Here is a 26,304-nt window from a genome sequence, read left to right on the forward strand (position 1 = left end):
TCAGGTGACATTTCTGTATTTCTGTCAACTTTAATTTCTATAATTTTTTGGCCAGGATTTAAGTTTTTTTTGACTGTCAAGTGACATTTCTGTATTTCTGTCAACTTTAATCTTTATCATTTGAAGAAATGTGGTTATTTTATTACTGTTAGTGTAAACTTTTGTTTTTCATTGTTTACTCTAATTTTTATTTCCAGTAGTTTTGTAAATTGTTTTTAAAGGCAAATGAGTTTTTGCTTGTCAGTGTATTTTTGGTGAAAACACTACTTTCTTGATACTTAGCTGTCATCGCTGCCTGGGTTTTAGACTTCTTTCTTAATTTTACCATAAAACAGCTTACCGGTTCCTTGGTTCTTCTTTCCTTTGCTCATAAAAGGAAGAAAATTTCCAGGCTGTCTTTGGATTTTCAGTTGGCTGCTTCCTTGCTTCAGCCACATATCCGTGACTCTGCAGTAGCCATTTCAGGTTCCTCAGACCACTCATCTTTTTCCTTCGGTTCCTCTGGTGTAGTCCCTTCAGACACCATGGATGGGAATTAGACAACTCCTATGTGGCTGTTAGAGTGTCCCTGCCATGCATGGGAGAAACACTCATTTTGGTCTTGGAGGAAGGAGCAGAGATTGCTTCTCTGTTGAACTAAGCTGCCAGTTCCCTAGGGTGATTTTTGTGACATGAGTTGGTCTACATTTGTTGCTATTCCTGTTAAAAAGAAGCAGAAAGTTAAACATTTATCTTCTCCTGTCTCTGTTACTTTAGATAGAGAAGGTTTATTGGGCTCAGCTCAGAGCTTATTTCAGGCTTTCCGTCCTTATTCTGGACCTTCTGCTAGGCGAAAGAGGAATTCTTCAGTTTCTGAGGAGTCCTGATTTGATGAAGGGAATAGATTCCAAGCATAGCTCTCAACTGTCCAGATTGTTGCAGAATGCCCAGATTTTTTGCCTTCTATTTTTGACCCATTTTTCATAAAATTTTGTTTTTCTGGCAAATTACTGGCAATAAATCATTAAAGATTAAATTTGTAAAATAATGACAGACATTTGAGTTTCAGACTTTATACCCTTCAGAAAACCCATTCTGTTGCAAAACTTGTTATTCTGTCAACTTTTTAACTCTTTAATAGCAACATTTAAAATTTGTCCCTATTTTGGGGGCTTTGTCCCATTTTTTATTTATGGCTTTGTCCAGATTTCTTGCTGTAAGAGGTTGAGAGATATGATTTGGAGGGAAGAAATTATTTCTGCTCAGGTAACTGATTCTGAGTGTGAGGAGAGTACAAGTCTGAATGAGTACTGGATGTACCCCCCCCAAAAAAAATCTGGGCAATCCTTTGTTTTCCACAGAATGTCTCTCTGCATTTATCTTTTTGGCCACATATATCAGAATAATGAGTTCTGAGAGTTGTCCATTAGGGTGCAGATGGCAGCGAGAGTCCCTTCCTCCTTTACAGAGGATTCTTCCTCATCTACCAGATCAGACTTCATTGTCCCCCTTCATTCATCATTTGCTGGCTCAAAAGTTAATAGAACATGTTACCCTTTTCCTGACGGGCAAAGTTTATTTATTTATTTATTCATTCATTCAAGAATGTTTCAGCTGCCAAAGAAAGAAGCTTCTTAAAGGTCAGTTCTAGATCTTCCCATTTTCAACCAGTATGTGAAAGCCCCAAATTTCAAAATGCTATCCCTTCACAACCTCTTATTCCCCTTCCAGTTTTTTAACAACTCAAGATGTAAAGGATGCTTAACACACTCCCATAGCTACATATAACACTTTTTTATGCATCCTTGTGACTGGATTATACTTTCAGTATTGTCATTTGGGTTATCCAGTGCTTCAAGAGTATTCACACAGTGTTTAGCTCAAGTGGTAGCCTATTGCAGACTGAAAAGTACTTACATTTTTCCTTATTTAGACTTTCTCATATTTACAGAATGTTTTTTCAGATTGTCAAGAATCTGTTTCTTGAGCCAAGAGATCTTCACAGACTGCGTTTCCAGGAGAGCATTCAAACGTTTTGTATTGCTGCATGCTGAAGGATTGTATTATTGGGGTGTCTCATGGATACATGAGTCCAAAGAGTTTTTCTTCCACTGGAAAAACTGTAGATCTATGATTAGGTCTGTTGTTGGGATTTTCCACTCAGTCCAGAACTTCAGCGAGGATGTTTCTCGGGAGTTTAGGATTTATGGCATCTGTAATTCTTATGATTCCACTAGCCAGACTTAGCATGGGAAAGATTCATTGATACTTAAAATCTGTATGGCCCGAGCATCAGCACCCCTGACTTTTCAAATTCCAGTTTTGAGATGTGTAAAATGTAATTCCTTTGTGGACAGACTACATGTATTTGAAACAAGGTCTCTCATTCTCCCCTCCAGCTCCAGTGCAGTCTGTTACCACAGATGCCGCAGACATTGCTTGGGGGACTGTCTTTGGGGATAAAAATGCAGGGTTTTTGGAACAAAAAGACAGAACATAATTCTCAAAAAGACTCTAATTTGATTCCCTGGATCTGTGAGTGATCACAGACAACACCACAGTGATGTGGTACACAAATGTGATTTCTTGCCATCTTTGCAGATTACCCATGGCAGCTTGAGGTATAGCAATTCAGTACAGTCTCGCTGTGCAGACATCATTGTGTGTTTCTTTAAGGCAAACTGTTGTGGCAGATAAGCTGAGGAGGACCTGGAGAAACATTCATAAATGGAAATTAAATCAAGGGGCCTTCCAGAATTTGATCCAGCTTTGGGAACACCCCAGTTCACCTCCATTCACAACAGACATCCTACAAAATTCTGCTGCAGCACTCCTTGATAGCAGGCCTGGAAAGCAGATTAATTCTCATTTCGTTGGATGGGAGTGTTCCTGTATGCCTTTCCACCCTTTCCACTGATTTCTAGGGTAATTTTGAAGTTTCAGGACTATCCTAAGATCATTGTGGTGACTTCCTTCTGAAGAACCCAGGCAACAGTGGTTTTCCCTTCTTTTGGAAATGGCCAGTGGCAATTACCACAATCACCTTCACAGACTGGACCTACTCATATAAGACGATAGCTGTTTCATGCACCCCAATTTCAAAAACCTTCAGCTAGCTGCCTGGATGACAGAATTTTAATACCTTTTAGACACCTATTTTCAAAGGGTGTGCAGCTGCTATTAAAGGAGGTAAAGAAGTCTGCTACTAAGGAGTCATATGTTAGCAAATGGAAAATATTTTGTAGTTGGTGCTGTATTAAGAACCAAGACCTTTTTTAAGGCTAACATTTCTCTACTTCTAAAATATTTGTGCAAGATATTCTCTAGCCTTTCTTACTTCTGTTGCAAGGTTCATTTGTCAGCCATTTCAGTGCATTTTCCCATGGATCGTCCTCTTTCAATGCACTCTCATGTTAATATGTTTTTGAAAGTGGCTCCGCATACCCATCCATTTGGAAAACGTGTGGCTCCTCCTTGGGATCTTACTTTTTTTTTTTTTTTAGACAGAGGTAACTCTTGCCCAGTTTGGACCAGCTCATCAGGCTGATTTGAAGTTCTTACCATGGAAAACAGTATTGCTAATTGCTTCTGAAATTCTAATCAGTTATTCAATTTTATGAAGGTAACAAAAAAGGACAACCCATGTCAGAGTCACAATTTCCAAATGGTTGTCCCAGGCTCCTTCCATTTACTAATCCCGCCGTAAGTCAATTCCAGACAGGATCAAGACACATTCTGCTTGGGCCTTGGCTTCTTTGGTATTTTTTTTTTTTTTGAAAAGGGTAGACACTAAGTATTTTAGAGGCAACAACATGGTCCCGTGTGCATACTTTTACAAAGGACTGCAAACTGGACTTCTTTTCCAGGGTTAGAGCAAGCTGTGCTGGCATCATTCTCTAGGGGCTATTAGACCCTCCTCTTACCTCCTTCTCCTCCCAAACTTTGTAAGCTCTGGTATTCTACCCATATATCTAAGGCTACTGCATCAATCATCTAATGATGAACATAGTACAATTGTCCAAGTAAACTTAATAACAGTAGATGTTTTACTAAATCACTGCTGCAGCAGCTACCCCATCCCACCCCCTTTTTTAAAGATGCCTTTATTGACACTGTATAACATACACATTATTGCAAACGTCTGGAAATAACTCCCATACTGTATACAAGAATGTATAACTTTTCCAGTTGTATTAACTCTGATTGTCTTGTATTATTTATTCATTTCCCGTAGTTTCAAGGCCCTATCCTTTCATTTACTTGTCAAAATTCATTGTTTTTACTTTGCCTTTGTTGTGTTTGAGACTCTTAAACCACCAGAAGCATTGTTGTTTGGCATTTTGGTTTTGGGCTACTTTTTTCTTTTTAATTTGTGTTTGCCATTGGCTATGATTTGGGGATTTATTGTTGACTGCAGTTTCTGCTTTGTGTTTTGGCTACATTATTCGTGATTTTGAAAGTGGCAAAGTTAATTCCACAATATTCATCTCCTGGATAAACACTTGTATTTTTGATTAGAGGTTTGATCAGAGGAATGAGAAATGCAGTATTTGTGACAAATTTGAGGAAAGAATTCTTGATGAGTCTAAAAGTCATTTTGAAAGGCTTTACTGTCTAGGGTGGAGTCTTCTGAAGCGACAGAGCCTTACAAAAGATGCATGTTAAGTGAAGGTGAAGGGTCTTACAAATCTTTTAGAATCTTCTGTATCCCTCATTAGAAACTTTGAGATGGAATATGTTTTGTCTTGCTACTGTAGAAGTTGTTCAGGTAGTCAGTCCGAAAAACCATTGGAGTCAGGAATCTCTCAGATACAGATGTCTGTTCCAGAAAATGCCCCCAGTAAAAGGACTAGTAATGTGTCTTCAGTGTGAAAGCCTGAGATTACTTAATTTCTTGCTGTCTGTTGGCTTCCATCAACTCTCTTAATAGGGTCCTGTCACTCTGTGCAGTTCTGCTTTGTCGGTGAATTTAGGCTGTGAGGAGATGATCAGAGCATTGGTAAAGGCCCACATTGAGACCGTCTTGATTGTCTTACCCCTCTGATTTTAGGGCAGCAAGAGAAAATTATTTTCTGTCGTAGCTAGACACCTATTCAGTGATCCCCTGTTCACTTCCATTTATTTTGAGGTCTTTATTCCCACTGGAGGCTCCTCTGTCATTGTTGATCTTCCTGATCACTTGTATGACAACTGCTCCATTGAAGTTTTATCACCTCTGTACCAATTTGTTTTGGACAAGTTGTTTCTAGGGTTGAGGTTATTGACGTTAAGATGTTAACCCTTATGTTGGCACTGATACCCCTGTAGCTGTTTTAAATGTCAGTGTCCTCAGCATTCATTTTCTGGGGCAGCAAGCTGGTTACCTCGACATCAATGCTGAGGTTGTCCTTGGTGTTGAAAGGTAGGAGATTTGAAGTTGAAATTCTTGGTATTGATGACCTCAGTGCTGCTTGAATCTCTTGACACTGTTTGTCTTGGTGGTGTTCATGGTACATACAGAAGGGAGCTCAGTGAAACCCCTGCTGCTGTTTAAACAGTTCCTTGATCCTGTTCTGCTTTTTGTCTTAGCCCCTGAACTGCACAACAGTTCTGAGTCTTAACTCTACCATCTTTTTATCAGAGAAGCAGAAGATTGGAAAGCTGTTGTAGGGATAGACACTGGGTATTTGGTCTTGATTTCTTCTTTCTCCTCTTCAGACAAATCCCCTGGAAAGTGGTTCCAGGAATAAGAAAGATATGCAAACCAAAACACAAGCTTTCCTGTTGAGTCCCCCACCCTGATACAAAGAGTGGTGGTAGAGGAGGTTCATCAGTCTCCTTTGCTAATGGTTCCATGTTCAGGGAAATCCTGGAAATTATGTAACAGAAAGGGGCTTGGCCACTTGAACATATTTCTGCATCCAAAGTAATTTTTTGAGAGGCTTTCTGGTGAATTTTGTCTTCCTGTTGTGTGGCTTCCCCTTCTGACAAAATGTAGTTTTCCATCATAGGGCCTGGCAAGAGCCCACTGTTGTAGTGCCTGTCAAAAGAATGATCATAGGAGTTACAAGTAAAGTAAATTAAGTTGGTGAATCATTTGTGCATTGCCATTACCTTACCCTTAAGGTGTACCTTCCACTTTCTAGCAAAACATGTCAAGCCCCAGGTATGGATTTGTGGATACTTATCCAATCATCTGGGTTCTTCTTGAAAGATGTGAGTGTGTCGCTCTAACATGTAAAGGCTGTTTGTTTCAGAGGTGGCTAACCTTTGGGTAATAAATCTGTCCCTCCAACTTGCTTTATTTATTTATTGGTGGAGGTTTAGATCCTTTAAGTTTAATGGAGATGTGTCTTTTGGAGGTACAAAAATACTGTATGATTTGTCTTTAAAGCACCATATACAAGGCATTGATCTCCGTATAGGGGCTCATAAGAGATGCAGTGTGATAGGTCTTCATGCCTGTCTTGGTAGCTAAGTTTTTTAGACCAGTAATCCTTTTGGTTAGAAAGATGGGTGAAGATCATTTCGACACAGCTTCATATAGATCTAGTTTCAATTTTAAATCATGATTATAAAGTATTCTGTATATATTAGCTAAGAGAATGGAAAAGGTGTTGACAAAATTGATAGATATGGATCAGTATTGTTTTGGAGTGTGTGTGTGTGTGTGTGTGTGTGTGTGTGTGTGTGTGTGTGTGTGTGTGTGTGTGTGTGTGTGTGTGTGTGTGTGTGTGGGGGTTAATAATGATTTGATGTTATTGCTAGATCAGTGATGATCCAGAGGGAAGCAAAAGCTTAAGAAATACTGCTAATGGTGGTGGTTTTTGATGCAGAGAATGCTTTCAGTGGAGTCTGCTGGGATTTTATGAGTAGGGAAGTGGAGGCATTTGTGTTCCCTGATAGAGTAATAAGGTTAATTAGGAAGATATATGAAGGGTCAAAAGCAAGAATTTAAGTGGGAAAGAACCTCTCTGACAAGCTATGTTTGAACAGAGGAACCAGGCAGAGGTGTTCTGTTTCCCATTTATTATTTGCTTTATATTTAGAGCCATTGGCAAAGACAATAAGGGACTCACCAATTCAAGGATATAACTGGTATGGTAATTAAGACATGGTACCTTTATAGGCAGATGATGCTATTTTGTACTTGATAAATCCAGAAAAGGGTATTTTCTTACTGCAGAATATTTTGAGGCAATTTCAAGTCTTCGGAATATAAAATGAATGAAGATAAAACAAAGGTTATAATGGTAAGTTATGTACCTATCCATGAATTGATTCAGCAGTACCCATATTTATGGGGACATGATAAAATGAAGTATTTAGGAGTACAGGTTAAAAAGGATTCTGTTATGTCAGCTTAAGGATATGTGGGAAGAGACTAAACAAAAGATACAAAAACTGAGAAACTGGAAGCTCATGATTGAGGATATGGATAGTAACATATTAGTAGTGAAAATGTTTTTGTTCTCTTTAGTTTTATATACTGGTTTGGCATATTTTTATCAACTAGAGAAGAAGCTGTGGACAATAATTAATACAGAGTTGAATGAATTCTGGGGGCAAAGGGCTAGAGTTACCCATGATAAGTTGATCCTCCCCATAGACAAGGTGGTTTAGGATTACATAGGATAGTTCAGAGCTACAGAGTTTAAACTCCTATACATAATGCAAACAGAAGGTTATAAATCAAAGTGGAAATAGATGGTGATGGAATGAGGGAATAGTTGAGAAATAGTGTGTCGAATAAGAACTAAACTAACAAATGAATAGAGAAAGGAGATTTTTCCAGTAGAGATGACTAAAAGTAGGGGTATAGAAAATCATCAAGAGAGGGCTGGAATTTACTGGAAAATTGTGGAAAAGGAGTCAAGGTATTAGGAGCAAATAACTAGAGAGGTGAAGGTAATAGAGTATGATGATGCCAAGCAGAAATTTGGACTCCAGATTAGAGACTGCCTTACCTATGAGGGATTGACATCAGAATATAGACAAAGAGAAAGGGATGAGGGAGTGCTAAATCTAAAGTCCAGGATTGGTAGAGTCTTTATTTACGTCTGGAACAGAAGCTGATGTTAAAAAAAAATAATTAGTAGGGCATATAAAATATTGCAAGATAATTATAGGAACCAATCAGATAAGGTTAGAAAAGAGTGGGAAGAGCGATTTGAAGGATGATTTACAATGGAACAGTAGGAAAACATCTGAATGACATCCAAGTAAGCAACAAAGTCCAGAAGGTTTAAGATTTTTTGGAAGTGTTTGCATAGGTGTTTTATTCCCCAAGTAGACTCTTTTCATCATGTAGAGAGCAAATGCTGGAAGTGTAATGGAAGAGAGGATGGTAACTTGCAGCATGTTTTGGAGTGTTAAAAATTGGCAGATTAAAAAAAACTCCCTGCAGAGTACTTTTGTCAAAAATGTTGGGGAAGCAGCTACAAGTAAAGAAATGACTGTTTTGAGCTGGAACACATGCATACCTCTCAGCTGTACAGATTTTCGCAGAATGTCCAGATTTTTGCTCCATTTTTTTAGTCCGTTACGCATAAAATTATTTATTTTTTTGCCAAATCATTGAGGGTTAAAGTCAGAAAACGTCAGACATTTGAGTTTCAGACTTCATATTATTAAAAAAAATCATGCTTATGCAAAACCAGTTATTCTATCAATTTTCTATGTTTGTAGGAGCAATATTGAAAAGTGTCCTTATTTTTGGGCCTTTATCACCCCATTATCGATGGCTTTGTCCAGATTTCTTGCTGTAAGAGGTTGAGAGGCATGGACACATGATCTGAATTGTCTATACATAATAAGGTTTTACTAAATTTAATGCTGTTGTCTGTCAAAAAAGCAGTTACTAGAAAATGGAAATCAAAATGTAAACCACCTGTAATTGAAGTACTGGATATTGTAAAGGAGATAATATAACTAGAAGTGAGATCTTTAGAAAAAGGAAAGGAGCAAATGTCATAGAAATAAATGGAATTTATGGGAGCAATACATGCAGAGTAATGTTCAGGAGGAGGGAGGTTTAAGGGAAGGCAGGAATTGAGCAATTTGTTAAATTTTGAAGTGAACACCAATTGTTAATGGAAGAAAATGTAATGTATAACACACAAATAAGAAAATTGTTATAGTTTTTCTTTTCTTTTAATAAATGTGTGTCTGTGTCTTAAATAATAATTTGATAAAGGTGCTTAAAAACAAAAAGATCCTTCCTTTATGCCTTAAGTGGTTTCAGAGTTTGCTTTCAGCCAAATTACATATCTTCCTGTTTCTATCCAGAACCAAAAAAATGGGAGAAAGAATTCTACACAGTCTGGATGTCCACAGGCAACTTGGATACTACATTCAAGAATTCTAATCAACTGTTTCATGTGAAGGTAAAAAGGGACAGTCAGTGTGAAAACTGATAATTTCTAAATTGCTGTCTTATGCTATTGCTTTTTGTTTTATCACCATAGCAAGACCCTTCTAGGCAAGCCCATGAACCACTGTACCAGAGCTTTGGAGACTTCTTTGGCTTTTTGGAAAGAGGTGGAGTCTAAACATATTCTGGAAGTTGCAACTTGGTCATCTCTGCACGTTTCCCATGCAGTACAAAGTAGATTTTTTTCTAAGCCCAAAGCAGGCTTTTCTAGGACAGTTCTCCAGGGACTGTTGGACTCTGGTCCTTCCTCCTCTCTTTCATTGTAACCTCTGGTATTTGTCCCAAGTAGTTCAGGCTACTGCTACAGTGATCTATTGATGGACATAGTACAGTTGTGTAAGTAAACATACCATAATAGTAGGTCTTCAAATAGACCGCTGCTACAGTTGGAACACTTTCCCTCCACCCCTGTTCTTTTGGTTGTGATTTATGACAGTGTGGATATGCTCCTTTTCCTTTCTCGTAGGACATACGTGTCTAGCAGGGCTCTAACTTTCTTTGTTTTGGGGCATGAAAACTGTAAAATTTTGTCACCCTAACTAGAAACTTTTATACTGCTGTCCTCAAGGTGTACATCAGTTATGGTGTGTTGGAGGTTCCCTAAAGCTTTGGAAGCTGGCCAGTTATCCATTTCTTGCAGGATATATCCCATGCAGCTTAGGCTACAGTAATAGTGGTCTATTCAAACATCTACTATTATGCTAAGTTTACTTACACATCTCTACTTTCCTGATGGTGTCTGTATGAGGTGAAATGGTAATCACTTTACAGCTGTGGAATTTCAGTTAGTGATATTTGTTATGGATTTTGGTAGAGGAGCTGTCAGTGAAGTAGAAACATGGAGAGGATTGTAAGTGTTGTATATAGGCTAATGGAGAATGTAGTTTTATGTTTTCATTTGAATGTTTTGAAGGGAATTTTTTTTAATTTGACTACATACATTTTGAAAGTTTGTTTTTAAGTTTTAGTTAGCGTGTGTCTTTAGTTTGGTGGTGTTACAGCATTTCTGTTTTATATTTGTTGGTTTGTGTTGTTGATGTTTAGAAGTTTTGTTTATGTTGGTACTCGCTGCCTATTTTTGAAATGTGTTGCAGTTGTTTGTGATTCTGTGTTTAGCTACAGAGTCTGGACAAATAGCTATAGATTCTGAAGAATACAGTTGCTCCTCACTGTACTGTCTCTTTTATTTGTTGGAAGGAGCAAGTGGGTTAAGAGGGGGGTTTCCATGGTACTGGATAAAAAAATGCATTAGGAAGGGCTTCCGCTGTGCTGGATAAAAAAATGGTGCAGGGTAAGGTGTAGAGTACTACAGGATTTAAAAAGGTGCATCATAGCTAGCTTCACCGAGATAGAGGGATAAATCCCTTACTGCATCCCAGGTCACTTGAGTTTGATTAGTGGTTTGGGTGTCCACTGGAAGTTGTGTGGGGAATATGTGCATGCTTGTTCTTGTGTCTAATGCCACAATCCTTTGAAGGGAGGAGCAATGATTTAAAGGATAGGCAAGAGGTAGACATTAGACTACCAAGCCTTGTGAGTGAAGTAGCCCTCTCATTGTAGGTTCATGTTATCATGCATTTGTAAAGGAATGGCATAGCAGCTCCTGCAATAAGTGTGTAAGGCATTACTAAGTACGCCCTCATTGCTGTATATTTCTCTCTGTTTTGTACAGTTAAGTGTCTTACAACTTGAATTGTTAGGTTTTTCTTATTTGTTAATTACTTTCCTGGAGCTTTTCTTCTCGGGTCTCAGCTGAAAAAGGGCTCTCTGGGCCCAGTCGGACTAACCCAATTAACAAATGTAAAAATAAAATAAACGAATAAATAAATAAATAAATAATGATGCAAAGGGTACAAACTGCCACTAAGGCTGTCTGCATGATGATGCTCCCAACCAGTTTTTGCACTCACTAAAGAATAATCAAGATGGAGAAATAAAGGATCTGGCTGATGGGGGGGACTTCATGATTAGCAGGTACAGTGCAAAAATCTTTAAAAAAGTGCCTTATGCTATACTAGTGTTGTGACTATTAGAAAGCTAGTCTGTCTGTTATTAAAAAGTCTGGTTGCAGATCTTTGATTGCTTTGAAGGATGTTCTTCCTTAAAAGCAATGTTGCTGAAAAGGTGATTAACTTTCCATTTTTTTCTTTCCATTTGCTTTTTGCCATTATACAACTCACTTCCATAGGTCTTGAGCCTGTTTGTCTCTTCTGGTCCCCTGTACTACACCTTGACTTTGGTTTCCACTCATTCAAAAGGAAACAGTCATCCCAGTGGCCCTGAACATCTAGCTTCACCTCCCATGGATTGGGACTGAATTTAAGAGTGAACCGTAATTGTCCCCTATCCAGGAAAGTGCCCAGTAAATACCACCTTTTTGATCTTGCATCATCCTTGGTGTGGTGCTGAGGGGAGTTTTGTGTAGGCCCTAACCCTTACCTTTAGTGCAGCCCAAGAGAACGTAAATCCCACTAAAGAGGCTCCACAGGCATCACTGTTTCTGCACATTCCTTATTTGTCTACATTAGCTCTGTTGTGGGGACAAACTGTCAGTCTCTAGCCCCCAGTCCAGAATACCACCCAGCAGACTCATCTTTCCTGGTTTTCCATAAGTCTTGGTGTGTGCTTATGGGAATTTTGTATAGTCCTCAGTATCACCCCTACTACAGACTAAGAAGGCGTAACTCCCAATGTGCAGGCTTTGTAGGCATTGATGTTTCTGCACATTCCCTCATACTCGTCACAGCACATGCACTCATGGTGGGTACTGCCTGCCACTCTGATGCTGTTGGCTGTGTTAGCCATTCCTGCCAAGTGCCCATACTTCCCAGTGGCTGTGATTCAGGGCTTAATCTTGTCACTTTATGGTGCTGACTGCTTTCCACTGTTTCTTGAAAATATTCATGTCACCTTCACTTGTGGAGAGCAAAGAAGTCTTAATTATGTACATAGGAATTGCTTGTACATAATTTTTGAAAGTTGTAATTTGTTAATGAAGACAGGCACATTGTTGTCACTAGATTGAAAGGAGTGTAGAGGCAGTGATGACTGACAGTGGCCTGTTCAGAACTTTTTTATTCCTAAAATATGCACTCATAACTGCTGTTTTTTAGTGTTTGCATTTTAAGTAGTTTTTGATGTAGTGGGTAATGAATGTGTTCATAAAACAAAAATGTATTTTTTTTTTTATTCCTAGGGTGGACCTGTGGAACAACATAAATCTGGTACAAGATAATTTTCTGGGAGAAATTAAAGTTCCTGTGAAGATTCTAAAAAATGATTCTGCATTCCAAGCATGGTAAGAAAACAGTAATGAAATGTCCTTGGCTTCTGTTCATGAATTATTCCTTAGCCCTCTGGAGTAAGTATAAAGCTTTTGAAATAGTGGTCTTAACTATTGGATTAGCTCTTTATGTCACTTGTCATGTGTAGTAGTACCAGTAGGTTCAGATTTAGGAATAAGTTAAACAGTGAGAGCTCATAGTCTGAAAGGGCCTCTCAAAATTTCAGGTTTTATTTTTCCATTTGTTAGAGTTATATTATAATTTATGAAAGCCTTGGTAAATTAATTTCTAATTAATGAAGGTATTGAAACTGAATAATAAAAGGCGGAACTTTAAAGTTCTAATGGAGGACCCCTTTCCTCACCTAGCCACACAAAACCTTATTCTTTGTTAGCACTTGCCAGGTAGGGCTGCTACACTCACCACTTGTAAATCCAGCCCTGAACAGTAAGTAACCAGTCTGTGAATCATAACTTTTTTGAGTAAACTACTTCATGGTCATTCTTTGAATGTTTTTAAATCCAGGTTTTTCTATAATGTAACATATTGGCTCTGGAGATTTTAATTACTTACGTTGTGTTTTTATAGCTTCTTTGCATAGTTTTCTTTTACAGAATTTAATGTAGTGATGTGATCTTCACAATTTAGCACTTCAGAAAATTGCTATGCATTGATAAGGGGCATTCCATAGTGAAATGCACAGGAATGGCCAGCCATTTCAGAGACAGACAGGCATCAGGGGTACAGACCTGCCTGGAACTCTGCAGCTGTTAATTCTTTGGTTGGCAGTATATATGTAGATGAGTTACACAACATGAGTAAGCCTGCTAATATAGTTCTTAGATGGCCAATCTGTGTAGCAAGTGTGCAGCAGAGGAGTGTCGCCTAAGTAGTAAGTTACTTCTATCAGGAGGGAGTCCACAGTGATGATGTGGAAATACTGCAGGTGATACCTTGGCCAGCCCTGTGAGACCTGCAGAAACAGAGCCCCAGGTTGGTGATCATGATGTCTTCCAAGTCTCAGAAGCACCAGTGCTGTAGCAGCATTTCATCTGCACCTGTTGCCAGTGGTGGTTATGTGTTTGTGTTTATACACAGCAGCAGTGCTTACATGTATATATTTTATGTACACACGTGCATAGAGTGCAGTTAAAAGTTGCCCTGTCAAGTTCCTGGTATATATCTGTCACTGGTACAGTATGACATAGCAGTACCATCATCACCCACATGATGGGCACCAGTGAGCTGAATTTATGACAGCGCAGTTAGTCTGGGTCCATACTATCATAAGCTTTTTTACCCTTGTGTTGCTGGTCACATAGCAAAACTTTCAGTTAAGATGTATATTAGGACTTGTTTGCAAGAATGAGTAAGGAGCACAGCACAGTTCATTAGCTGTTTGAACTGAATTGCTCAGTCCTGTGTCATACAGCAGGTAGTGATGCTACATGATTTAGACAGCTGCAGAGTACACTAACTCCCTGCTTATCAGGATATAAGAGCCGTCATGTGAGCCATAAAACCAGCTGTGAGTTTCAGATTTTGTATACACCAGGCAAAATCTGATGGGAGGTAATTAATTCCATTGTTTAATGTTAGAAGACAGATGGCAACTTAATCTTGATGCTTTTGTTGGGTATGGTTTAAATAGTATTTTTTTTTCTTTTAAAACTATTCTTGTTTTTTAAAGAGAGATGATTCTTTAAAACTAGTCTAGTTAGTTAGAGATGTGAACAGATGAAAGTCTTGTGATGTGGCCTTAATGCTTCTGAAATTAAACAAGTTTGTTGCTTCATTTCATATTCTGTGTTAAAACCTAAAGAAGCAGAAGACTTCTCAAAGCATGTTTTGCTATTTTGGTAAAGTACCAAACTTTATTTATGATTCATCCGTGGTGGTGCAGCGGTAGCGTTGTTGCCTCACAGCAAGAGGTTCTCCTGTTTGATTCTCGGCTGGAGTGCAGGGAGTGCCTTCTGTGTGGAGTCTTCATGTCCTCCCGGTGGTTGGTTGGGCGTTCGAAAGACATGTGTAAATGGGCGTACCTTCGTTGAAGGTTGAACGCCGAGCTGGCACCTCGGCGTTCGTCAAAATCTACTGCCAATCATTAGCGGACCGGAGTTCCGCTGTGGCGACCCCTAACCGGGAAAAACCGAAAGACAACAACAACACTAAACTTTATTTCTGACTTTAGCATTTCTTCTTTTTCTAGTTTCCATTTTATTTTTCGGTTAGATAACCTAAACACTGTGTAGTCAGTGCCTATACACAGGTGGTACATTCTAGAATGTTTCATACTTCATCTGGTGTGACATGGCAGTACGTAGATTGTATGCTGTTAAACGGTTCACAGTACAGCCAGTGCCACATTGCTGTACATGGACTGTATGCTACCAAAGGGTTCAGTGTACAGGTAATGCCATGTAGCTGTACACTACTGAAGTGTTCTCAGTGCGGCCAGTGGACTTCAGTGGCAGTGCACTTCCAAAAGCTTCATAATGCAACCAGTGGCAAATGGCTATACATTGGCAGTATTCTGGACTAGGGATCACAATGCAGCCAGAGCCACATGGCTCTACACAGTTGAGGCAGTAGTGAAGGATTTACAGTGCAGCCAGTGGGGTATGACTGTACACAGTCAGTATACTACCAAAGGTTTTTCCATGTAGCCAGTGTCACATGGCTATGTACAGGCAGTACATTACGTGAGGATTCAAACCGCAGTTCTGTTGTGTACCTGTAACTAACTGGCATAACACCACCCTTAGGTTTTATTTAGTTAAGTAGTAATGTGGCTGTAGACTGCAGTGTTGTAACACCAGTGGGTAAAAGCATCATCTGCAAAGGTGAGTGTTTTGTTCAAGTCCTGGTGGGAATATTCATAATTATGTGCAGACAGTGAATATAGATGCTGTTCTCTGGCATATAGTGGCTGCTCCTTTACATGCAATATGTGCCTCACCACCAAATGCCTATTATACATTTTAGTAGCAGAGGTTCACAGCCTGCATAGCTGTGTATCTTGTAAAATGATGAAGTCTTCTGTCTCTGGGCTTTGCCTATGTCCTGTATTTGCACATTCAGAACTGCAGCCCCCCCCCCCCCAACCTTTGTTGGTGCAATGTGCACCCTCCACATGTATTGATGCACTGCAGTGCAGACATGTATGCATTCTGTTGGATTTGTTTGCAGTCTTGTTGCTCTCTACTGATTGTCAATTTATATAGCTCCCACCTCCCTTAAGGTCATTAAATGTTTTGAGTTTATGCACCTCGTACACAATCTGTATTTTACTACCAGGTTTTTGTTCTGTATATGTAAACACTTTGCATTTGTTTTTTTTTTTTTTTTTTAATTTTGGCTGCTACCTCACCACCTGTCATAATAGTTTCCATGTATCTGTACTCTGGCTTCTTCCTCTACTGGTTAGTGTAGCTTGTATTTTGTTGCCATGCACAGTCAAGTAAGGTGATCATCCTGTTGATTCCTTTCATTACATCAGAAACAAATACATTACGTAAAACAGGGCCTAGTACAGTCGTTGTGGTCCATCACTAATCATTATTCTCTTCCCTGACAGGTACCCCTTATTGTCGCTCTCTAAATCCTCCCATTTAGACATCTCTACTAAACTCATCATCTCCATACTTAACCTTAGCCCTAGGAGTTTACTCACTCGTGTTTTGTAGTGCATGCATTCAAGCACCTTTCTGAAATCCATTTACTATATCCACTTGTATATTATTCATTTCGGCTTTGACCCCTACCATAGAACTGAAAGTGTGGACTGGCAGGATCTTTTCACTGTGAACTCTTGTCGACTCTTCTTGTAGAGCCAATGGTAGTTGTGAAATACACAGACATTTCACTGAGGATTTTTTTTTCTTACTTTTCCATATCACCATCAGGCAGGTATTGGATGTTCTTCGTGTTTCACTGTTGCAATCATTACATTTGGGTTATCAGCTTGCAGGTAGCCCTCAGTTGGCCTGATTAACAAAGTTTTGGGTCCTGCATCGGTTACTGTCCCTTCTTCCATGATGTCAGGTCGTCAGGGGTATAAAACATGCAGCTGACGCCATTACATCAGTCTTTCTTGCTGTGCGGTGCCCAAAGCAGTTTGCAGGTGCACTATCCGTCGTCGCTATATTTTCGCCTCTAAATATTTCGGTTCTCGGTTTAATTATCCAGAAATGTCGTCTGTTAGCCATCCGACTACCGGGATTCCGAAAAAACGCAAAGATAAAGACATAGGCAGGCCGCTGAGTTCCAAAACTGCCGACGATGCTTCTCCTAAGCCAGTCGCCAGTTCGCCAGTACTCAGTGAGGTGCTTTTGCAGCCCCTGATACCCGCTGTTTCTGATTCGCAGGCCTCTATTGAGACCCATTCGGAGTCCAATATGCAGAGGGATGCCTCTACCTTGGATGGGTCCGAAGCCGCTGTGCAGGCACCGGCTTCTGAGGGTGTATTCACGCCTATGGACTTGCATATTAAACCGACGCCTCCTTCTTTACTTGGGCCTAAGTCTCGATCCATGTCTAAAAAACCAACGCCCAGACCACATGCTCAGGCCTCTAGGCCTAGAAAACAAGTAAGAGTGGCTGAAGATCTAATAACTCTAATCAAGGGTAGCCAACCCCCCCCCCCTTCTAAGAGGCCTAGGACTGAAGTTGATTATGAATATTATGATCAGGATTCTGTTTTTTCTGATTCTTCTGATGATCTGGATTTGACCTTATCTCCTTATGAAGATTCTGATGCAGAGGACTCCATTCCCTCTGCTTCCCCTCCTGAGGATTTTTCTTTTGGGGAAACCTTACATATACTCTAAGGGAGCATTTCCACTGGGAAAGCCAGGATTTTTCTGATTCAAAAAACGAGGCTTAGGGATTTCCTTCTCCTACCTCAGCATAGGCCTTTAGCTATTCCTCCTGTACTGGACATTGTTGATTATGCTTTTTCGGAATCAAGTTTGGCCCCCTGATTTCCTGCCTCTTGCTCCCTGAAAACCTGAGAGATACTACAGGGTCCCTGAGTCCCACAAGTTCCTTTTCAAAAATCCTATTGCAGGTCCAGAGACTATTTCACAGGGGCTCAAGGGCATTAAGGCTTCTACTGCTAAAAATCCTACCCCTTCTGATAGAGACTCCAGGGCGCTGGATAGATGGGGTAAGAAGGTTTACACTTCTGCAGCCTTCTGCAGCCTTGGCCATTGGGGCTTTAAACTCCCAGTTTCATATGCTAAAGTATCAGCAACATGTTACTGGACTGCTTAAACAGAAAATGATGTTGATTCCTGACTGTGTGGAAAATAAAGAATTACAGGATTTAATGCATTCTGCTGAACAAGTTGGAAAACATACTGTGCAATGTGGTTTTGATTCATTAGAGGCCTCTTGCAGGGCTGCTGTTACTGGGTCTGTGCTCAGATGGCATGCTTGGCTTAAGGAGCAATCTTTGCCTGATCATGTTAAAGCTAAATTGTTGGATGCTCCTTTAAATCCGGACCGCCTGTTTGGCAACAAGGCTGAGGAAGTTCTTAAAAGGATGGAAGATAAAGCTAAATCTATGCAAATTTTTAAAGATTTTTTTACAAGTTGAGCCTCCTAGATTTAGCAGGCACTGGCCCTCTAAGAATTGGTCCTATCCAACCCCTTCCAGGTCTTCTCAAACCAAACCCAGACACAGCAAAAACCCCAGGTTTCAGTCCCAGGGGACTCACAGACCTAAGCAGTGGGGGCCTCCACTTCCAAGTCTGGGAATAATAAGACTCCCCCTTATGGTAAACTGTCTCAATAACTTCCTTTTAAAATTTCCAAGCACTTATCAACTGACTGCCCCTTTGGGGGGAAAGATTGCTCTTCATGCAAAGAATTGGGAACTCATTACCCAGGACAAATGGGTTTTAAATATAGTGTCCCAGGGATACAGATTTCACTTCCACACATTGCCAACACTAAGTGGGTGGCCGGACCTACTCCCAAATCAGTGGGCAGTGGCCCAAAAACAAGTACTTTCTCTCTTAAGCATGGGGGCTATTCAGCTGGTACTAGAAGAGGAAAAGGGACTAGGTTTCTACTCGACATTTCCTGGTACCCAGAAAAGACAATTCATGGCGTCCTATCCTGGACCAGTCTATTCTAAACACCTTTTTGGAGATTCCAAAATTCAAGATGCTGACTCTTCACCAATTACTTCCTATGCTAGCAAAGATGCCTGGTTGGCAACACTAGATTTAAAAGAAGCATACCTGCACATCCCAATCAGGGAGTCTTGCAGAAGATACCTACTCTTCAAAGCAGGCTGCACACACTATCAGTTCTCTGCACTGCCCTTTGGCTTATCTACTGCGCCCAGGGTATTCACAAAGTGCCTAACTCCAGTTATTGCATTTTGCAGGCAAAGAAATATTCAAATATACCCATACCTGGACAATTGTCTAATTCAGGCGGAAAGCTAGGACATACTTTTGAATCATCTGGCCTTTGTAAAAATGGTTCTAACTTGTCGGGGTACACCGTAAATGAAAATAAATCACACATGGTACCCTGTCAACAAATTATATTCCTGGGAGCAAGCTTGATTATAACTTCCCAGATGGCTTACCTCATGCCAGAAAAGCAAATTCATTTGACAACCTACTTCAAGCAAGTGGCTACAAAAACCCTGCTATCTGCAAGACAAATACTGCAAGCCTTGGGGTTCATGGCCTCCTGCATTCTTCTAATTCCATATGCAAGACTGCATATGAGGAAACTACAGTGGTATCTAAAAAGCCTGTCAACTTTCTCAAGACCTAGAAACAATGATTCCTATCATACCTTGCCTACGCCTAGAGTTTCTTTGGTGGGCAGAGGCCTGCCACCAAACAAGGGACCACCTTTCACACCACCCCCTGCCGCCCAAACCCTAACAACAGATGCATCAGACTATGCATGGGGGGCTCACCTGACAGGGAAGTGCATTCAGGGCAAATGGAACCCAAGTCAAATGCACCTGCATATCAATCAAAAAGAAATGTTAGCTGTACAGAATGCTCTGACAGCCTTCAAGGACCACATTCTTCCAGGACAACTAATGGTAAAGACAGGCAACAACACTGTTATGTGGTACATAAACAAGCAGGGGGGTACACATTCTTACCCCCTCTGCAGACTAGCCATGGCATTGTGGAACACAGCCTTGAGCTACCAAGTGCACCTACAAGCTCAATTCCTGCCAGGAAAATTAAATACACTGGCAGACGGACTAAGCAGAAACCTCACGGACCCACACAAGTGGAAACTGGAACCAAGGATTTTCAACATGTTGACAAGCAAATAGGGGAGCCCAGATATAGACCTGTTTGCCTCTCCCCAGAACTACCAGTTGGACACATTTTGCACAGGGACTCCCCACAAACAAGCCTGGAAAGTGGATGCTCTGTCCTTCAGCTGGAAAAAGCTATCAGTCTGTGCCTTCCCCCTCTGCCTCTGCTGTCCAAAGTACTACTAAAAATCAAACAGGACAAACCAAGGATGATTTTGATTGCTCCAGACTGGTACCCCCTCCTGCGCAGTGTGTCACCGTTATCTCCATGGCACCTGCCTCAGACTCCTTCCCTGCTGTGTCAGCAGGAGAACCAGATTCTGCAGCCTCAGCTTCCAACACTGAACCTTGCAGCCTGGCTAATTACTTAATCTCTCCTTTACCATCCCTCATCAAACCTGTGATGAATATCATTTTAGAGGCAAGGAGGCCTAGTACTAGAAATCTTATGCTGAAAAATGGAAAAGATTCTATGCCTAGAACCAATCTCAAGGGACGAGCACAGCAGCACCCAATTTACCTCAGATTTTACAATACTTAACTGAGATGCTTCACAAGGGCCTGTCTTTTTCCTCCATTAAAATCCATGCCTCAGCCATTTCAGCTCATTATAACACAGAACTGCCCCTCTTCTCTCATCCACTACTCAAGCAGTTCCTCAGAGGGGCCAAAAAATTGAGACCACCCAGGAGAGCTCCAATCCCAGCCTGGGACCTTAATTTTGTCTTGGAGAAACTCACTCTACCTCCTTTCGAGCCAGCTGTTACTCCAGACGTAAAATTTCTTTCTTGGAAAACAGCTTTCCTTTTAGCAATCACTTCAGCTAGAAGGGTATCTGAATTACAGGCCCTTATGGCAGTAGAGTCTTTCATCATCTTTCATGCGGACAGGGTATCCCTCAGAACCAATCCATCCTTCATGCCCAAGGTGGTATCCAGTGTGGCTCTTAATCAGTCCATTCATTTGCAAACCTTCTTTCCCAATCCACAGAATAAAGGGGAACGGATACTGCATTCCTTAGATGTGCACAGACAACTTAGATTCTACTTGGACAGGACTAAACCTCAAAGGAAATCTGAACAACTGCTGGTGGCATTTGCTGCAGGGGCTGAGGGGAAGGCTATTTCAAAGCAAAATCATTTCTAAATGGATAAGCCATTGCCTTCATTTCTGCTATAAGCACAATGGAAAACCTATCCCCAGGGGATCAGACCTCACTCCACCAGGGCTGCATCTACCTGTACAGCCTTTGTCAGAGCCATCCCTACCAGGGACATCCTAGAAGCTGCTACCTGGAGTTCTGTACATACTTTCACCAAGCATTATCATTTGCCAGTTTTCTCTAAATCCAGAGCTGTCTTTGCTACTGCAGTCTTGCAGGGCCTTATAGCTGGCCCTGATGCTATCTAAATTCCTCCTCCCAACCATAGCTTTGGGAATCTACCCAAATGTAATGACTGCAACAGTGAAACACGAAGAACATAGTACAGTTGTGTACACTTAACATAAATGTAGATGTTCGAGTGTATTCACTGTTGCAGTCCTGGTTACCCTCCAGCTCCCTAACTTCTTTTGGCTATACCTGTACTTTCCTTTACTATGCTTAAAAGCCTTTTTGGTGTATTTGCTTTTTTGTTGGAGGTATATCTTTGTACTTTTATGTATAATTGCTTTCCATTGGGGGGCACCTGACATCCGGGGCAAGAAAAACTGATGTAATGGCATTGGCTGCATGTTTTATACCCCTGACGTCATGGAAGAAGGGACAGCAACCGATGCAGGACCCAAGACTATGTTAATCAGGCTTACTGAGAGCTACCTGCAAGCAGATAACCCAAATGTAATGACTGCAACAGTGAATACACTCAAACATCTACATTTATGGTAAGTGTACTCAACTGTACTTTTCTAGTGCCCAGAGATCAAATCTGTATTCTGTCTTGGGCTTTGTTCTGTTTTACTTCCACACAAGATCCACCCAATGGCTCCACTTCCTGTGTCCCACTGGATCACTGCTTTCTTCCTATATATAAAGGCAAAATCCAGCCACTCCAGAGAGCTTTATCAGCTCATTTATTCCACTGGGAGGTGAAAGTTAGGCAGTAAGTAGCAGATCAGTCTGCAGATCCCACAGAGGTCCCCTCCTATTCCAACTAACCCCTCCCCATTTCAGCTTGAAGACTTTGCAGTTGTGGCCAGTCAGGGAGAGGCATGTTTGCTGCACACTTCTTTGCTGGTTTAGCAGTGCACCACCCATGCTGCATAAACCTCCATGGCTATTTCTACGAGTGATCATCTACCCTGTATTATGCATCATTAATGCAGCAAGCCAATCAGCATCCCTACCCCAGAGTGTGTGAGCCATCTTCAGCCATATGCTCATTCTCCCCACCCCACCTCTGCTGCTGGTTGAACATGGGCCATCTGAGGTGTAGTTGGGGCTTCTTCTATCTGTGCCATGGAGCTGGGAATTCTAGCCTGGCTCTCCTTGAGCTGTTGGCAACATTTGACTTTGTGAATAGTGGCATTATTTTAAAGTATCTTTATTGTATAGACCAGTTGGCATAATGGTTAAGGTGTTTGTGTCCCTTGTACAGTACAAAGTTTGATCCTGATCTCTGACCCTTGCCTGTTTGGAGTTTACTTGTTCTCCCTTTGTTTTTGTGCGGTCCCTCCCACTTCCAGAAAACAACATGCTGAATTTTTCAATCTCAGAGTCACCAATGACTGGAGCTGTGTGCAGCAGCACAGACTCTACAAGGTGTCCTATGGGGGAAGAGTTGTATAGACCAACCATTTTGGGCATCTATTGTGGTACGTAGTATCCTCAAGCTAGGAGAAAACAGATCACAGACTGCATGCTGTGACATGGCTAGCCACTTGTAAAATATGGCTGTAGGTGATTTGATCGTGTTGACTAATGTCACCAGTGGGCATGGGTATTTGCTTGTGATAAGTGGGTTGAGGATGGGCCTGCTCTGACTTATGGCAGGGACCCTTGCTAATGGTGAGAGGGTGTATGTACCTGTATTGACCAGTGTGTGTCTGCCATATAGCCCAGCAGCCCAGGGTAAATAAATTACTGGCCAACGGGTGTCCAATTGCCTAGACTGGGATAGCTGTTTTGAGCAAAAGCTGGACTTAAACCTAATCAACCTGCCAAACATGAACTAAGGATTGCTACATTCATTGTAGGTTCACTGACAGGACTGAGTTTGTAAATGGGTTACATGATGGTATGGAGGAGGCTGGACATCCTATGTATCCAATAGGGAAGATGGAAGGGCAGTGCAGTAAAGCCACTTGGCTTGGGGTCCAGAGTATACTACGCAGGAGGAAGATAGGCTAGAAATTATGTGGGAATTGTTGTGAGAGACTTCATAAGACAGTGAGGGCTGTCATCAGAGTTACTGACAAACTCTAGGCAATTGGATGCTAACCTAATGATAGGACAATATTCATAATCTCAGCTACTAGATTAAGCAGGACAGCATGAATTGGTGTTTATAATGGGTGACTTTAATGCACATATCTGGACAGATAGAACAGGATATGAGGACTGCTTGGGTCCACATGGGTGGGACAATATGAGTAAGGGAGGAGAGACCATTCTAGACTTTGCCAAACGGCTTGATAGAAGCCAATACGTAGTTCAGAAAGAGACAGTTACAAGATCCCAAACAAGATTGGCCAGCATGCAACTCTAGTACCAGACTTCCCCCTAGTAAGAAAATGGCTTTGGGGCAGAATCAGTGATTGTTTAAAACAGTTGGCCCACAGCTTAAACCACAGGTTGCCAAAGTCAGCTGCGAGCAGTGGTCAGAGAAGGTACACTAAGGTCAACAGAGACAGTTCAAAGAATTACTCGGGGCTCTAGCACCTCAGGAAGAGGAGGAAATAAGTAGAGTTGCAGAAGAATGTCAGCTCCTAAGAACAGCATCTGTGAGGACTACAGAACAGATATGTGGCTGAGCCAGGTATGGAAATAAGGTACATAAGGAAAATTGGTGATGGAATGCAGAAGTCCAGGAAATCATCAAAAGAAAGGAGTGCAGGAAAAAGTAGGAGACAGAAAAGCTGGACCAGGCTAGGAAGGAATACTGGTTGGCCAACAAAGAGGCTAAGAAAGAAGTTGCAGTAGCTAAGAACAGGGCATCAGAGGCACTCTACCATCTTCTGGAAAGTGACTCAGTAGATGGCAGAAAAACTGTATCAGGTTATAAGGCAAAGACAGAGATAAAGAAGACAGTCGGACATTCTTCATAAGGGATGCCAGCAATAACCTGTTCACCAGACAGGACATCAGAGGCAGATGGAAGGAGTACTTCCAGCAGCTTGTGAATGAAGAAAACCCCCAAAAATGTACTGCCCCAAACACAGTCTACAATGAGAGTAGAGGAGCACACTGTAGAAGTAAGAACAGCACTAAGGAAATGAAGTCCGGCAAAGCAGCAGGCTCAGATGAGGTCACAGCAGATATGATTAAGATGCTGTGTGGGATATTGGAGAAATCGCTCCTGATGGTACTCCTAGCAGTGTGGAGAGAGATGTAACCCAGGTGACTGGAGAATAAGCATTCTTATGCCAGTGTACAAGAGCAAAGGGGATGTCAACAACTATGGGCAGTACAAAGGTATCAAACTCCTATCACACTGCATGAAAATTCTGGAGAGGGTGATTCATAAATGGATACACAGAGTAGTAGAAAGTAAGGTGGGAAATCAGCTGATCTGAAGTAGTTAACTTCATTTTATCTGCGACCTGTGGGTATACGGATCCGTATCGGATCTGAGCCGGCAACTTTTTTTCTAGCATCTGCTCCAAGCTCTAAGCTCCTTCCCTTACCCATAATGCACTACCATCCCCTATATTCCCCCAGATCTTGTTTGCCGCGCCAGAAGTGTGCATTGTGGTCTCCTTTGCTCTGAGATCAGGGACAGTAAGTGTTACTAATACTTAATCTCATGTGTATATGAGTGATTTTTTCCCGTCCTCCCCTTTTTAGTGTATCGCTTGTTCGTTGGTTTAAAAAAAAAAAAAAAAGTTTTGTTAAACTTGGTAGAGTAGTTGTTAGGCCTGCCCTTCCCCTACCTGTGTTTGTGTGTGTTTTTTCTGGTAGTTAGTGTTTTCTTTTTGGGTGCAGGACCATGGCTGATCAGCCAAAATCTGTTTTCAAGAAATGTACAGAGTGTGGCCATGGCTGATGGTCACACTCTGTGTGTGATTTGCTTGGGAGTGACCCATTTGTCCACTCAATGTGCAGTCTGCACCAGGTTCAATCCTAGGGCCCTCAGGGATCGGAAGGCCAGGTTAGTAGCCAAAGGCCTTCTCCCCGCATCCATGCTGGAATCTGCTATGGCCTCAGTACCTAGTGCTCAACCTCCCACCCAGAGAGGGACTCAAGCTCCCTCTTCTTCTGGTGCTGTGCCTAATAAAGACAAATCTGCAGTCAGCGTGGCTGACAAGGAAAAGGACAGAGAAAGGCACAAAGAGAATAGGGACAAGAGAAAGGACAGACCTTGCAAGAGATCCCCGGACAGGGAGCTCTTTCTTAGTCCCCCTTCTAAGGCCATGAGGCCAATTTCTCCATGGCTCCGATCTCCTCGTTTCTCACCGGAGCCTTTGGAACATTCGGACCTGAGGCCTTCCTTCCCGTCATTGCGCAGACCAGCCAGATCTGAGTCGGTGGCCTCTTCGAGGTCGACTCGGAGTTTATCAGACTTGGACATGGACAGGATGATGCGGAGATTCATTCAGACCCAAATACAGATGGGAGTCTTGCCAGGCCCCTCTCCCTCTGGAGGGGGGACCTCCATGCCCTTTTTCCACCCCATCTCTCCTTCCCCGATCCATACTTCGGCTTCGGGGCTCTTGGATCCAAGGATTTTCTGAGCTGGTAGCTCGGCGCCAACAGTTCCTCCAACCTCGACTCTGGCTGTTACCGTGAGTTCCTCGGATCTGATTAGTTCAGATCCGAGCGACTCTCGGAGCCGTGGACAGGGAGTCTGACCCAAGGGAATAGATTCTTCGGCTCCGACCTTTTCAGATCTGACCCATTTCCTCAGACCTCAGGCTACCCTTGCTTCGGCTCCGGTCCTCGCTTTGGATCCGGGGAGGGCGTCTTCCTTGCTGGTTGCTAAGGAGGTCCGCTCTCCCTCGGCCTTCGAAGTGGCGGAGAGGGTTCTCTCCCAGGGATTGAGACCCCAGCCCATCCCCTCGGATTCCACCCAGGCCCCACCTGGATTTGGCGATAACTCCCTTCATCCTGTCTCAGGGACAGCCCGTGCCAGAGGATCCCCAGGTTAATTTCCCTGAGGAACCCC

The 26,304-nt window shown here is 41.7% G+C and overlaps 1 protein-coding gene across 1 annotated transcript in view; it reads left to right on the forward strand.

The window, feature by feature from the left end:
• Positions 1-26,304, forward strand: part of LOC122802337 (ras GTPase-activating protein 2-like) — a 1,675,609-nt gene that overhangs the window by 1,107,842 nt on the left and 541,463 nt on the right. Inside the window, exon 9 of the mRNA XM_044071975.1 lies at positions 12,588-12,689. Coding sequence (XP_043927910.1) covers positions 12,588-12,689 — 102 coding nt within the window. The remainder of the gene's footprint in view (positions 1-12,587; positions 12,690-26,304) is intronic.

Source organism: Protopterus annectens, chromosome 5.part0, assembly GCF_019279795.1.
Source record: "Protopterus annectens isolate FY-2018-M chromosome 5.part0, PAN1.0, whole genome shotgun sequence".
NCBI classification, from domain to species: domain Eukaryota; kingdom Metazoa; phylum Chordata; order Ceratodontiformes; family Protopteridae; genus Protopterus; species Protopterus annectens.